General features: G+C 40.1%; 1 protein-coding gene across 1 annotated transcript in view; it reads left to right on the top strand.

The window, feature by feature from the left end:
* Window positions 1-7954, top strand: part of LOC104422437 (UDP-glucose iridoid glucosyltransferase-like) — a 36564-nt gene extending 28610 nt beyond the window's left edge. Inside the window, exon 2 of the mRNA XM_039303923.1 lies at window positions 5424-7954. Coding sequence (XP_039159857.1) covers window positions 5424-6298 — 875 coding nt within the window. The 3' untranslated portion in view covers window positions 6299-7954. The remainder of the gene's footprint in view (window positions 1-5423) is intronic.
* The last annotated feature ends 7818 nt before the right edge of the window (window positions 7955-15772 follow it).

Below are 15772 nucleotides of genomic sequence, written 5' to 3' on the forward strand. Positions count from 1 at the left end.
CGAGCCACGTGCATTCTCTAAGGTGCCAAGTTCGCCAAGGTGACGTACTGATCATTGACCACGTGCATTCTCTAAAGCGCCGTTTTCGCCGAGACGACGTACTAATCGCTGAGTTAGGTGTCTTTTCCAGGTGATGTATATAATAAATAATTTACGTGGATCCTTTCAAGCGACCCATTCACCAAGGTGATGTACTTAATTACCGAGCCACATATGTCCATAAGTCACTTGCATTCTCTTAGGCGACCTATTCGCTAGGGTGATGTACTTAATCACCGAGCCACGTATGTCCATATGTCATGTGCATTCTCTTAGGCGACCTATTCGCCAAGGTGATGTACTTAATCATTGAGTCACATATGTCCATAATTCTTTCTCAACTTTAGTATACTCGATAACATCGTACCCGATTGGTCCTAGTAAAGAGTATATTTAATTTATTCTCACGATTTTCTCCACTTTATAGCCCATCAAAGCATTACTAGCGCTATATACCCATACATGTCCATTTACCAATCAATTATCCAAATTTACTCAATTTAGGAATAATTCCTAAAATTCCATGATCAATTCAATTCAACATAACGTAGGACTCAAATAAATAAACGAACTACACCACGACAATCAGTATAAAATTTCGGTCGTCGGCTATCCCAGCCTTATTTTCGAAAAATAAATAAATAAATAAATAATTACAAAAATTAATTAATAAATACTAATAAATCCAACTTAAGCTCATAATGTCTAATTGGAGCTCAATATGGGTCGGGAAAAATCTGGAGAGACATTCAATTAACACTAGAGCATTTCTACTCCATAATGACTATGTTTAACCACCTAACATGCATTGCAATTAACTAATAATCACTAATCTACTTTAATCTAACCACCTAATCCTATTTAATTAACACTAATCAATTCTTAAGCATCATTAGTCTACTAAGCGATGATTAGTGCGCTAAACTCACCCGTTTTACAATCCGCTCGGATTGAAACGTCGGGAATGTCACGGGGGATGTTTAACTCCAAAGCGGGCCTAGGGTTCGGGGCCCGGAACATCCTCAAAGCGAGCCTAGAAACCTACTGGAAACCCACAAAATTCTGGTCTGATTGAGCTGCATAAACAGAAGCAAACAAGTTAGTTTGGTGTGGGAAGGCTCGGAGATGGACAACGGGATGGTTTTGGGTCCAAACCGGCGGCTTGGGAGGCTTCCTCGATCACTTGCAGTAGCTAAACAGAGGCTTGGATGGCTGGACAGAGGGTTGAACGGCGTGAGGGAGGTAGGCAAAGGGGTGGCGTGCATGGTGGAGCACTCATGGGTGGTGGCGTGCGAACCGGCGACAGCGAGGCAGCGATTCGACTTCCAGGTGGCGTGTGGCTTCAGCTTCTTCTCTAGTTTCTGGTTTCGCACAAAATGGAGGGAGGGAAGGATGTATGGCCGGCGAAGAGAGGGTGAGGGAGAGAAGAGATAGAGATGAGGGGAGACAAGGGCCATATGGCCAAGTTTTTCCAACAAATTGTCCCCCAAAACTTGTCTAAGAAGCTAACATCCAAGGGTTGTCATCCACTAGCCATTTCCAGCTCATTTTCCCTTCTAGAAGACCCTTGAATTGGTCCAAATGTTGTGGGTTGAGGGGTGTTACGAATTTGGTATAAATCTCTCTCCATTGGACACCATTCCTCTTTTGATTCAATCTCATTTGATCTTTATAAATTCAATTGATGCATCATTGATCATCTTAGCATTTTTTTTCTCACCCATATATTCATCATGCTTCTCAAATTTGTGACCAACAATAATCCTCGGTCTTGATTGAACAAAAACGGTCATAAACTGATTTTTTCCCAAAAAGTTTTGATTGTCAGAAAAATCTTCTGAGACTAAGTCGTGGGTCATAGAATTTATTGTGACATGACATAATCTTCAATTTCTGAAATCGGACTCAAGTTGGCGGTTAATTTCCAATCAACGCGTTTTTAGCGTGACCTAGGCTACTTGGTAGTTTTCAGAACTTTTTAGGGCAAATGATTTATGGTCGATTTTCTTCGAGTCACAATGAATCCACTTAACACGTTGGCAACTCTCGGTTGTTGTGAAAATCTAGAGGATTCAATTACGGGCACAAGGTACCAAAACAATAAGAAAATCTAGTGCCGGTCGACGCGAATTTTCCAATTTAGTGGAGTTACCCACAATCGGCCATACATCTTAGTCAAACCGACTTATCTCTGATCTCAAATCAGTTTTATACTGTGCTGTAACGGCCTTTAAAGATGAGCACGATCGAGAAACCGATTCTTGGTCGAATTCTCAAGTCTGTTACTTTAAGATTCCTTGATAGCTTACCCAGCTAGTCTAGTTATTTCAAGAGTGATCAACTCTGAGAACAACCCTATAGGCGCGTCGATGAAATGCCCAACTTATCCAATCGAAATCAGAACCTAAAAATCAGGATGTCACACACCTTTAGTGCCTTATACTAGTGCCTAGTGCAATAAAGAACTAAGTACCACATGATAGCAAGACTTCGCATGAGTTACCTATAGTGCTTTATATAATTGTTATTTGTGGTCAAGAATTAAGTACCGCACAATTACCATGCTTCGTGTAGGGTCACCTCTACAATCTTGAGTTTGATTTTGAGTAGGATTAATGAATTGGAATGTTGAGAGTAAATATCGGGTGTAGATGGAACTACCAATATGATTTACCCGCGTCTAATTATGGGACGAAATTGTGTGACACAGAATGAGACGTGTCATAACGATTTGGCCTTATAATCGGGACTCTTGTGGATTGTTTGATTGAATGATGGATTAATGGTGTTGATTCAATTGATTGACTAAGATTGAATGAGATGTTCCAAATGCTCAGGTGTTGTTACTGCACTTATGTGACATATGAATTGTGCTAACATGCAGGAGGAAACTGAGGTGAGATAAGTCATCTGTTCTAATTGTTTGGTTATGTGGTTATAACGTTTCTAGACGTATTACTCTCCTAATCAGGGCTTAGAGCGTGAACTCATCGAGATTTATATCTCACATCGTTGTGGGCTTTAACTTTTTAGGACCGTAAAGTGGAGGATCTAGAGTCAAGCTGAAGGGATCTGAGGTGTAGGTCAGATAAGATAGCTCCTTTTGAGAACTAGTCTTTTGAAGTCTTATGTTTATAGACTTGTACATGATTCATTCGATTTATAAAAGCATGTGTTGTTTGTGAATATGTTGTCTTGCTTTTCTATCCCGAGATGGTTACTGCCAGGGGATTTGTTATTCGCTTCCGCATGTGCAAGAAAATAAAAGGGTTGGCAACTCGTCTTGGGAAGTTGCAAATTTTTATCGACCACCGAGGAATGAGCATGCGCTTGAGGATCGGGGAGTGACAAGAAGGGCCATAACCATGAACAACGAAATCTGGGATTGAATTCTCGATGCTTTCTTGCTTTTGTCATCATAAGAGGAGCCGTGTCTTTTGAAAAAAAAATGCTTAAGCGATTAAAAAGGGGCCAACCATGAGTAACATATGATTTTGATTATTTCTAGGATCATTGAAGTTGAACAAAAACATTCTGTATAACACCTATATCACGTGACATGACGATGGGATGGCGCTCAACCAAATCAATTATTTTCGATTATTAAAATGATCTTCAAATGTGAATGCGCAATGGCAAAAAGGAACAGAATTGATAGACAAATATGAGGAAGGGTAAGAGAAGGCGAAGTAGTTGAACATGTTACGCAGCGTCGAGAAAGAGCTCGAAGCCCATAACCAGAACGCTCGCTCAGTCTTACACCTCATTCCGGAAATCTCATGAACGCGCGAGAAGACCTCTTCTCCCCATAAATACCCAGCACGTCCCTTTCCTTCAGACAAGGATCCAGAAAGCAAGCAAATTCCCAAGAAACTCCAAACCCGAGCAGAAATCAATCCCTCGCGTCCTGCAAAGTCAAGCTTCATTCTACCGACTTATTCAGAGACGAAGTCGCTCATAGTTTAACTTCGGGATTTGTTGCCAGAGGGAATCTTTGCTTTACTTCTTGATTTTGTTCGCTTGTCTTTTGTTTGGCTTCACTTCAGGAATTATTAGGTATTTTCCTAGCCGGCAGTGTATATTTTATCCACTAGTTCACGAGGACCAGCCAGGGAAGAGGATTGACGTGATATTCCCTTCAATTACTCATCCAAATAAATTATCTGAATCAAGATGCTGTGAACCAGGACAGCTGCCAAGAAGCACAAGTCGCAGAGAGAGAAAGAGAAGAGAGAGAGAGAGAGAGAGAGAGAGAGAGAGAGATTCTCTAAATATTCATTAAATGCCGTGTCAAACTTGACCACAGGGAGAGAGAGCGAGCTTCTTTAAATATTCAGCAAATGCCGGATCAAACTTGACCACAGCTTACAACATGCTTCCATCCCTAGCTTGCGCAAATTGAACGTTAGGAGTGACTTGCCTGCTTGTCCTTCATTGCTGGGTCTTCGCGTCCTCTGTCCCATTACTTCTCATCTGATTAGACTTTCAAAGAGAGTAAAACCAGCCTGGATCAGCAAAAGCCCGTCTTCAAGGGCATAACTTCGCTAAGCATCTGAATTTCTTCGATTGAATAAAGGATAGAGAGGATGGAAAGTGAAGGGCGAAATGGCAAGAAATTGATCCTGGTCCCAGGACCATTCCAGGGCCACCTCACTCCCATGCTTCAGCTGGCGACAATCCTCAAGTCCAAGGGCTTCTCCATCACAATTGCTCAACACACATTTCAACAGTCCAGATTCTTCTGCTCACCCCAATTTCACCTTCTTATGCATACCTGACGGCTTGTCTGAAGAAGAGGTTCGAAACCCCGATCTGATGGGCATTGTGCTGAGGCTTAATGTCAATTGTGAGTCCAGCTTTAGGGAGTGCCTAACTCGGGTCACAAACCATATGGAGCCAGTTGACAAGATTTGCTGCATCATCTACGATGCATTCGTGTACTTCTCGGAAGCTGTTGTCCGTGATTTGAAGATTCCTAGCATTGCTTTACACACGAGCAGTGCTGCTACTACCATAGTCTGCCCGATTCTTCTCCAGTTAAAGGCACAAGGACACATTCCGATCCCAGGTACATGCTGAATTTCTCTTATTTAAGTTACACTCATTTCTTTCTTAATTAATATTATGGTCACGGAGAATCTTGCTCGTATTCCATTTTGTTTGTGAGGATGGATGTATCAACGAAAATTTATTATAGTCCATGATCCGACGAGTCTCCTCTATGGCTATACTTTTTTCAAGACTGGTTTCTTTGTCATCATCCAAGTTTGACACCCAAGCCAGATTATCCCGAGTGTTGTCAAACCACGAAGTATAAAGTCGATGGGTTCTAGCTCACTTGTCGTTGTGCTGACTAACAAATGCCTTGTGTTGTGCTCTATTAGATTCCATGTTGCAGGCTCTGGTGCCCCTGCATCGACCCCTGAGGTTCAAAGACCTACCACTCTCCAATTTTGGAAGTTTGGACTATTTCTTGGAGTTGGTAGTCTTGGTGAGTAATATCAGATCCTCTTCGGCCATTATATTCAACATGATTCACTGTCTGGAAGAGTCACCTCTGGCGCAGCTCCACCAACAGTTCCAAGTTCCGATTTTTGCAATAGGCCCTCTGCACAAACTCGCTCCTACCTCAGCTGTTAGCTTACTGCAAGAGGATACTGGTTGCATTTCATGGCTTGACAAGCAAACTCATAATTCAGTTATTTATGTGAGTTTAGGAAGCATAGCACATCTGGACCAAGACCAATTGTCAGAAATGGCTTGGGGTCTGGCAAATAGCAAGCAGCCTTTCTTGTGGGTTATTAGGCCTGGCTCAATACCAGGTTCGGAATGGATCGAGTCAATGGATGAAGAATTCAAAGAATGTGTTAAGGACAGGGCTTGCATTGTGAAATGGGCACCTCAGAAGAAAGTATTGGCTCATGACGCGGTGGGAGGGTTTTGGAGCCACTGTGGATGGAACTCCACCTTGGAGAGTATAGGTGAAGGCGTTCCAATCATATGTCAACCATGCTTCGGCGACCAAAATGTGAATGCGAGGTACTTGACTCATGAATGGAAGGTTGGATTAGAACTGGAGGGTGAGATAGAGAGAGGGACGGTGGAAAGAGCTGTTAGAACATTGATGAAGGAAAAGGAAGGTGAAGAGATGAGGCAGAGGGTCTTGGATTTGAAGCACAAGGTTGAAGTTAGTATAGGTGATGGTGGATATTCTTCCCATTATCTGAGCGAGCTGGTCGAGTTGCTGACATCGTTCTAGCAGCACAGAGTTGTTTGTGACTTAAGGACTGCACAGTATGAAGTTTGTGTACTGCAGAAAGTGCAGATTTGGTCTTCTGGCGTTGAAACAGGACAGAACAGCTATGCTTCGGATGGAACGATGAAATCTGTTGGCTTATCATATGCAAATTTGTGTTAGAGCAATCTTTGTTTTGTTCCTAACCAGCCGAGCTGATCTGAATGGCTCGAATTCACTACTCCTTTCACTTGTTCAAGATTAATTAAGGCTGGTAGTTTATGTTTGTCTTATCATAATTGTATCACGTAAAACTTAATTTAACTCGAATATGACACGTTTATTCAGTATAAGACAATTTTGAATTCTAAACGAGATACGCTTATTAAATGCATTGTACAGCATGATACATGTGCTACTTTTTAAGCTGTGGACCATTAGAACAAACGCGTCAAATATGTTTGGACATTATCTAAATGTGTCTAAGTATATATATTCATACGAGAACAAAGACCGACTGAAGTTTTTACCGTTTCGGACAATTTGTAAAAATATTTTAATTTTTTCCGTTTTTTCTATTCTTTTCTTCTTTTTTTCCCTTCTCCTTTTTTTTTTCCAACCGTGGCCAATGAGGGTGGCTGGGCCCTTGCTAACCGCGGGTGAGGCAGTCTTCCCCATATTTGAGCGAGGCTGCTTCACCTGCGACCATCGTCCGAAAGGCCGTTGCGGTCTTTGGTGAGGCTGCCTTTGCCCTCGGGCGCGATGGGCTCACCTAGATCTAGGGGAGGGGCATGCGACCCTCGCCGGTGGCCACCAGGTGGCTGTCGTCTTGATGAAGTTTCCTCCGCTCCAAGTAAAGAATGATTGGGGTCGTTCCTAGGATCCAGACTTTCCTCTGGCTCATTAATCATAATAAGCTCCTTACAGAGTATGCTTTTGTTTAACAGGGCATCACGCAAAATGCGAATTGCAGATGTTTGTGGTTTTCGTAAAGAGGATGGCCTCCATGATCTTCGCGACTTTTTCCTCCACTCAGGACGTCTGGAAAAGTGTCGGTATTCCTAATTCATGTATGAAGAGCTTCACAGAGCCTCTTCGCACACGGATCAAGTTTTATTGTGGTGCAGAAGAAGATTTCTAGCATCGTCGAACTTTATCTCCCCTGGAACTTTTTGCATATAAATTAAAAATATACAGATGGCTCGGATTTGGAAAACCTGGATTAGACGGGTGCAGGAGGCATTTTGCGTAGCCTGTCAATTTTCACAAATTATTGGCTCCACCTCGTCTGTCCTTGCCGAGTTGTCGGCTCTCACTGATATGGATTACAACTTGCTGTGGATCGTGGAACTCGAAGATTGATTGTTGAACTCGACCCCGTGGCTTCACTCCATTTAAAGGATAAGAATTCATTCAATGAAGAAAAAGGAAGGTGAAGAGATGAGGCAGAGGGTCTTGGATTTGAAGCACAAGTGCGATGTTAGTATAGTTGATGGTGGATCTTCTTGCCATTATCTGAGCGAGCTAGTCGAGTTGTTGAGATCGTTCTAGCAGCACAGAGTTGTTTGCTACTAAAGCACCGCGCGGAATGAAGCTTGTGTAGTGCAGAAAGTGCAAAGATTTGGTCTTCAGGCATTGAAGAACAGAACAGAACAGAACAGTGATGTTTTGATGGCTAACAGAGATTGGCTGACTTGTCATATGCAAATTTAAGTTGAACCAAATTTTTACTTCTCCTTTCAAGTTTGAGTAAACTTAACATGGTTATTCATTATGTCACAATTTTGAAACCTAAATACGACAAGCTTATAATATGACAGGACACATTTGACCTATTTAAGATATAGACCACTAGAACAAACATGTCAAATACGTATAGACATGTAAAAAAGTGTTCAAATGTGCATAAATTTTCTTTAGTGCATTGTGTCGTTGCGACTAACTTGTCAACTGGGTCGTCAAACTTGTCTAAACATTTCATAGAAAGGATCATTCCATTACAATTCCTATCGAGTCCACTGTTTGAGAATACCCTCATGGTGGTTTAGTCAGTTAAGAAATAAATAAATAAAAAAATCAATTGCTAGAGGAAGATAGAAGGAAGGACCCGGTAATCTTAGACTTTATTTAAATTGATCCCACACCTAGCCTCAAGGTAGATAAGAGACCAGGCAAAAAAGGCAAATATAATAGCAGTCGTGCGCAAGCAAGTTGTTTCTTTTATGACACGAATCTCTATAAACTTGACATGAGAACATTCAATGACATGTCGAGTAAATGGGCTGTGTCGATATCTTCTCAACATCATTCGAGATTGATCAACGTGCTCTACTATTGTGTGCGATGAATGTTCTTCCAGCCTAGTAAAAATATCCCATATTAACAACTTTAATCTCTTGTCTGTGAAAGCTAGTACAAACACCTAGAGGGGGTGAATAGGTGCAAAAACAAATTTCCCTGAGAGAAGTGTGCAACTCTAATCAACAATAGATTATGAAAAGGAAATTAGACTCTTGTAAACAAATTGAGTTACGATCAAAGTAAAAGAGTGTAGGGAAGAGAATAAGAACACATGGTTTATAGTGGTTTAGCTTAATCCAAGCCTACATCCACTCTTCCGCACTGACAGCCCACTGGCTGGATTTCACTATGAATTAAAAGAATTGTTACAGTAAAGCTCTTCCTTGATTCCACATTGTAGAAACTCTACTACACTTCCTCAAGGTCTCACAAAGATATAAACTCTCTTTTGAGTACAAGATTTCGTTCAACAATTGAATTGACTAAGAATAAGGAGCTTCAGACTTTGGAATTCTTCTATCGCGCACACACTCGAACAACTGGAACGTCTTCCTTATATACTCCTTCATGCCATCACACCCGTTGGCACTTACCAAATGAGTTCTTCCAATTTACCTGTTGGACAGAATTAATTATTGAGATTTCGAGTTATTTAAGGAATATGACGATAGCTCCAATCCTGCTTGCCCATACAATCAGGATCTAGGTTTTCATAAGTAGAACATTCCAAGTATATTTTGCCAATCAACGGATCCAAAATCCCTAAATCAATCTCAATTTGAATAATGGATTCTGACATGCTATATCCAGCCAAGAGATCTTCTTCAGTCGATAGAATCAAATCCTCAACGAAATACCCAGTTCTGGATAAGCCTTCTTCGACGGTCTAAAAACTGTTAATGAGGATAGACTTTGAGTCTTGAGTCTGGCAGTCCGGAGGTCTTCAGACTTTGATGAAAGAGTCTGCAAGTCTTCAGACTAGATCGATAGAAACATTTTGTCAACTTCAAAACACTCAAGGAAGTTTTCTCCAACATTGTCGATTGGCACCTCTTTTTTATCTGTTGCACTTTAATTCAATGTGAAAAATGGAGAGTGCATCGTGCTCAAGAGGGACCATAAATTTACTTCTCTTTTCTTTAAATTTATGAAAAGAATAGCTTGGGAACGAGGATAGATCGATGGTTTTCCCGTTTTGACAAGTTGGTGCCAATGATTGGATTCTTACTATCTTGATTTTACTGTATGTAATTTTTCTGTGAGACAATTTTGATGGTTGTTTGTTTGTGAAACAAACAAAATAATTTTTTTTCCTTATCTTACATAGGAAAGTTGGAAGGATGTGGGCCACTGTATAAATATGAGTGTCTTCTAACTTATTCTAATGAAGACAATGGCTTGTGGGCTAGATCCCATAATACCCAACGATGGCCCATGTGTCCAATGACACAAGCGGTGCCATATGCATAGGGTATCTGAAGGCCTTTAATCAACATTACCAAACCATCTTGGACGGCCATCTCTTATCTCAGAATGCCTTCTAGAAGTTATCCTACGGTGGTGAATTTATTGTTGAGATCTAGCGCCCGCGCTGCTTTATGTTTGCAAGCCATATACTAGGCAAAATTTATAGACTATATGAGTTTAGCTTCTGTTGCATAGTCTGTCAGAGTTTGAGGAATAGGCCAAAAGGTGAGAACAACTTATAATTTCTATATATTCAGTCTTATGTTTTACATTGTACAAGCTCCTATTTATAATACAATGAATGTCTAGCTATGGAAAGAATAAATGAAAATACATTAAATCAAATCCAATCTTGGATTGATATAATCTATCGGTTATAATTGCCCGCAATCTTGGATTTTTATTTGAAAGTGTCACGTCCCGATCCTCCGGGCTCATGCCCATCCTGCTTGGTCGATATAATAGCGATGTCTCAGGACGCATTGTCGACCCATTTATTTTAATATACGCATGCAGAAGCAGATATAAAACCCCAGACAATAAAACAATAGGATAAGAAAGTAGGGAAAACTTTTTCAAACTAAAACAAGCATTTTTATAAACGAACGAGTTTATATACAATGCTAGGCTGTTTACAAATATATCGGCTTAACAAAAGGGAATTGTCCTATGACTCTCTGATCAGACATGTTCGCCGATTCTTCGGTCTCCACCTTCCCAGATTTCGGGGCTTCCGGTCCTCCTCTCACTTCCTCTAAGGACTTGAAAATGGTTATATAATAATCAGTGAGACAATGTCTCAGCAAGTTCAATCCCCTAAGACATGATTAGGAAGAAAATTACGCCCTAAGGGCTGCCTAAGCACACACAGGTGTCAGAGGACTTACCTTGGCCTCAGTTCCTCCCTGTAAGTCAGTTCGAATAATAAATACTGATAATTATATCACTCAATCAAATCGGATCGAATAATCAATCAATCAATCGACCCAGTCGATTACATGTCATTAGGACCATCTCTTGGTTGGCCCATTCAATACTATCTATGAATCTAATCAAATCCAGGACTCCTCATTGTAACTGAAATATAGATAGTATATTATCCTATCTCCATATGACATATAGAGCCATCGAGCGGATATGCATAACGTTCTATCTCCAAGATGACATATATAGTCATTGAGTCATCATAACATACTTGTGCATAACGTTCTATCTCTAAGACGACATATGGAGTCATCAAGCCGTTATAACACACCGTTCTTTCTCACGATGACATATAAAGTCATCGAACTATTATATCATATCGTCATTTCTCCAAGATGACATATAGAGTCACCGAGCCGGTACACATAATTCCTTCTCAAGATGACAGGAGAGTCATCGAGCTATAATAGTATAACGTCCATTCTCCAAGATGACATACGAATCATCGAGCCGTTATAGTATATTGTTCCGAAGATACAATCAATTTACTCTTTTTATCATACTCGATAAAAATACACGTGTATGGGTACACGACCGGCCTTAACCAAAATACAAGGTTTTCATTTCTGAACCTCCCACTATTTTTCGTAGTCCCAAAATAAATTTTTGGCACTGTAGACCGATATCTGGTAATTTTCCACTTAATTACCACAATTATCCAATTTTTTGAAAGTAATACCCACAAACACTAATCACAATCAATTTGCATAATCAGCTACTCAATTAGATAAACAGAGAGCACCACTACGATCATCACGAAATTCCGGTAACCGACTATCCCGGGTTAATTTCCAAAAAAAATAAAATAAATAAATAAATAATTATGGAAAATATTAAATAAATACAATAAATGCATACTTAGGCCCGTAATGCCTAATTATATGCCAGAATGGGCTCGGAAAATTTTCGAGACTCGTTAAATAAATACTAGAGTCTATTTACTCGCTAATTGCACTAACTAACCACCTAATATGCAATGGTAATTAATTAAATTCATTAATCTAATCTAATCTAATCTAACCACATAATCCATCTTAGCCTAAACTAATTAACCCATAAGTACAATTAACCTACTAAGCAAGAATTAGTGAGTTAAACTCACTTGATTCGCGAGCCGATCGGTTCAAATCGATGGGGACGCAATAGGGCTCGATTTTCTCCAAAGTGGGCATAGCTTTCGGGACTCGAAACACCTCCAAAATGGGCCAACACAGTGTTGGAAACCCATTGGTTTTGCTTTCTGTTTTGGGCTGCAAAAGAGAGAAATAGAGGTGGAAAGGGGCAATAAGGACCGGCAAAGGTAGCAAGGGTCGGTCGCGGGTTAGGGCGGACCTCAGCGGCCTCCGGCGACAGCTCACGGTGGCCCAGGCATCCACAGTAGCCTGCTGGAGGCACAGATGGGGGTAGAGATGTGGCTGCAGCGGCGAGCATGCACGGGCGAGTGCGAGGTAGCGACGGTGCGCGAACAGCGAACGGTGGTGTGCAAGCGGGTCGGGGCTTCGAACAGCTCCTCCACTGGCTTCTACTGGTCTTCTTCAGCTGTTGGACACCGAATAGCAATGAGAAAGAGGGAGGAAGGAGTGTCGGCATCTTTGAGGGAGAGAAATGGGGCAAGAGGGGGCCTACCAAGCCTTATTTTCTCTCTACATGTTCCCTTGACTCAATCACAGTGAAGGCTGGCTTCCTTGGCCTCTATTCAGCCACCAAGGCACACTTGACAACCTTAGAGATGGTCCAAAATGGCTAGGCAAGGGGGAGCTACGAATTTCCTTTAGTTCCTCTTCAATTGGTCTTCTTTTCCTTCTTAAATCAAGACAATTTGGCCTCAATAAATTCAATCAACACCTCAATGATCAAATTGGTATTTTTCCTCACCAATTGATCCCACTTGCTTTCCAATTTTGCAATAAAAAAGATCACCGATATTTTCTGAACAAAAACGGCCCTAGGATGACTTTTTCCCAAAAAGTCTCGGTTTGCAGAAAATTCTTTTGAGACTGAGTCGATGTTCTTAGAATTAATTGTGACATGATAGAACTTTCAATTTCTGAAATCAGATTCAAATCCGCAGTTAATTTCAATCTGGCATTTTTTAGCGTGACCTAAGCTATCGGGTAACTTTTAGAAATTTTTAGTGCAAATGACCCGTTGTCGATTTTCTTTGAGCCACAATGAATCTCTTCGACACATTGGCGACCCTCATTGTCGTGAAAATTTTAAGATTTCAAATACGGACACAAGGTACCAAAACGATAGAAAAAATCAAACTAGTGTCGATCAATGATAATTTTGCAATTTAATGGGATCACTCATATTTAACCACTCATCTCAGTCGAACCGACCTATCTCTGATCTCTAATCGATTTACATTTGTGCTGTAATGATCTTGGCAGATGAACATAGTTGAGCAACCGATTATTGGTCGAATCCTTAAGTCTATTTGCCTTAAAATCCCTAATAGCTTTCATAGGTAGTCTAGTTATCTCACGAGTGATCAACTCTGAGAATAGCATTATAGGCGCGTCGATAAAATGCCCGATTATTTAATTGAAAGCAGAATTGAAAATCTAGGATGTCACAGAAAGTGCTAGTACAAACACTTAGATGGGGTAAATATGTGTTTAAAATAAACCTTGTTAAATAATTGCAGAATAAAATAAGTTATGAGCAAAGTTTGAATAAGAACCGGAGTCTGATAAACGAGCCACCAGACTTTTGGTAGACGTTCAAAATCTGTTATGTGATGGAACAAACTTTTGAAATAACCTGTAAGTATGCAACAAACTTAAATAAAAAGAGTTAAGGAAAGAGAATGTTACACACGAAATTTATAGTGGTTCGGCTTAGATCAAGTCTACGTCTACTCTTCCATGCTAACAGCCTTCTGGCTGGATTCCATTATGCGATCAACAAGAGATTACAATTTTGAGTGCAAACATTTAGTGATAGATCACACTATCATATTAAATCACTCTTTTGGTATTTCTCTCACGATTACAAACGTTTAAGCTCACAAGAGACAAGTGTATAATCGAAGTTCGTTTAAACTTTGGAATTATAAATTCTATGCTCCGTCTCTCACTTACTCATTGGTCATTGATCTTCTTATATACTCCTCCACTTCTAAACTAGCCATTGGATAGTATTTAGAGAATCGTCTTCCAATCTACTCATTGGACAGATCTATATCAAGAAGATTTAATAGTTGTTGAGTGACAGAAGTAGAATCCAAAATTGATTTTAATCGCTCATACAAATAGAATATTGGTTTCCATAAGTAGAGTTTCTTCGTATAGAAAGTTCTTGTCTTCAAGATCCAATTGTCAATCAATTAGATTGAGTCAATCAAATCTATCTTGATGTAGAATCCAAACCAGATCACTAGTCGTTATATATTTGGGGCTTGTATTACGTTTTGTCAAGTTGTTTCATTTTGAACATGCTTCATTTTGAATCTGCTATGTTCTGAACTTGAGTCTTGTTTTGGACCTTGTCATGTTTTGGACTTATGTCTTGTTCTGGATGATGTAGACTTTACAATCTAGATGTAAGTTTGAATATATTCTGCTTTTGAACATATTTAGCCTTAAGGTTTGAACACGGTCTGAATAAGTTCAACTTCAACATAGAGTCTATTTTCTAGTTCTTCCAAGTATAGATTTCGACAATATCCTTTACATATTCCAAGCCCTGGACATCTCTTTAAATATTTTACAACCGTCAAGGCTGCATTCATATGAGACTCCTTCAGATTATGCATAAATTGACTGAGTAATTGCACTGCATAACATATATCTAGCCTGGTCATGGTGAGATATATAAGCTTCCCTACAAGCCTTTGATAACGAGATGGGTCTTTGAGTAATGGGTTATCAGTCTCAGAGGATGATTTAGCATCATAATCAATGGTAGTTAACTTGATGTTTTGATTAATAGGAATGGCAGCCGATTAACATCTTGATAAGCCTATTTCAGATATGATTTCTAAAACAAATTTCCGTTGGCTTAGAGAGATTCCCAAGTCTGAGTGGGCAATCTCAATATTGAGGAAATACTTGGGAGGTCCCAAGTCCTTAATGCAAAAAGTATAATGTAGGTATTCTTTGAGACTCTTGATAGCCAATCCATTGTTTCCCATAATAAGTATATTATTAACGTATATAATCAGGTAGATTGATGACGATCCAAGTGAAGAGAGCATTGTTGTGCTTGGATTGCTTGAAACCAATGGTTGTAAGAGCTGTAATGAACTTTGCATACCATTGTTGAGAAGCTTGCTTGAGCCCATAAAAGGACTTATGGAGCAACAAACTCTAGGCTCTCCCTATCGTGGTAATCTTGATGGAAGGTCCATATATATTTTCTTATCAAGATCACCATGAAGGAAGGCATTGGGAACATCCATTTGATGTAAGTCCCAATCTCAGAAAGCAGCAACAAAAAGAAAGGAGCGAACGGTAACGTCCTCTGTGACTGGAGAGAATGTCTCATGATAATCAAAACCTCACATTGTGTAAAGCCTTTGGCCATTGAGTGGGCCTTATACCATTCAACAGATCCATTGGCCTTGTATTTGATCTAATATACCAATTTGCAGCCATTGGGTTTTCGATGAGCACTTGATGGGACTACATTCCATGTATGACTTTTTTTTTATTAAGGCATGCAACTCTGCTTCCATGGCCTTTTGCCACTGTGGATCACAAATTGTTTCATCATAGGATGATGGCTCTATCTCCTCGGAAA

The sequence above is a fragment of the Eucalyptus grandis genome, chromosome 10 (genome assembly GCF_016545825.1).
Source record: "Eucalyptus grandis isolate ANBG69807.140 chromosome 10, ASM1654582v1, whole genome shotgun sequence".
In the NCBI taxonomy this organism is placed as follows: Eukaryota; Viridiplantae; Streptophyta; class Magnoliopsida; order Myrtales; family Myrtaceae; genus Eucalyptus; species Eucalyptus grandis.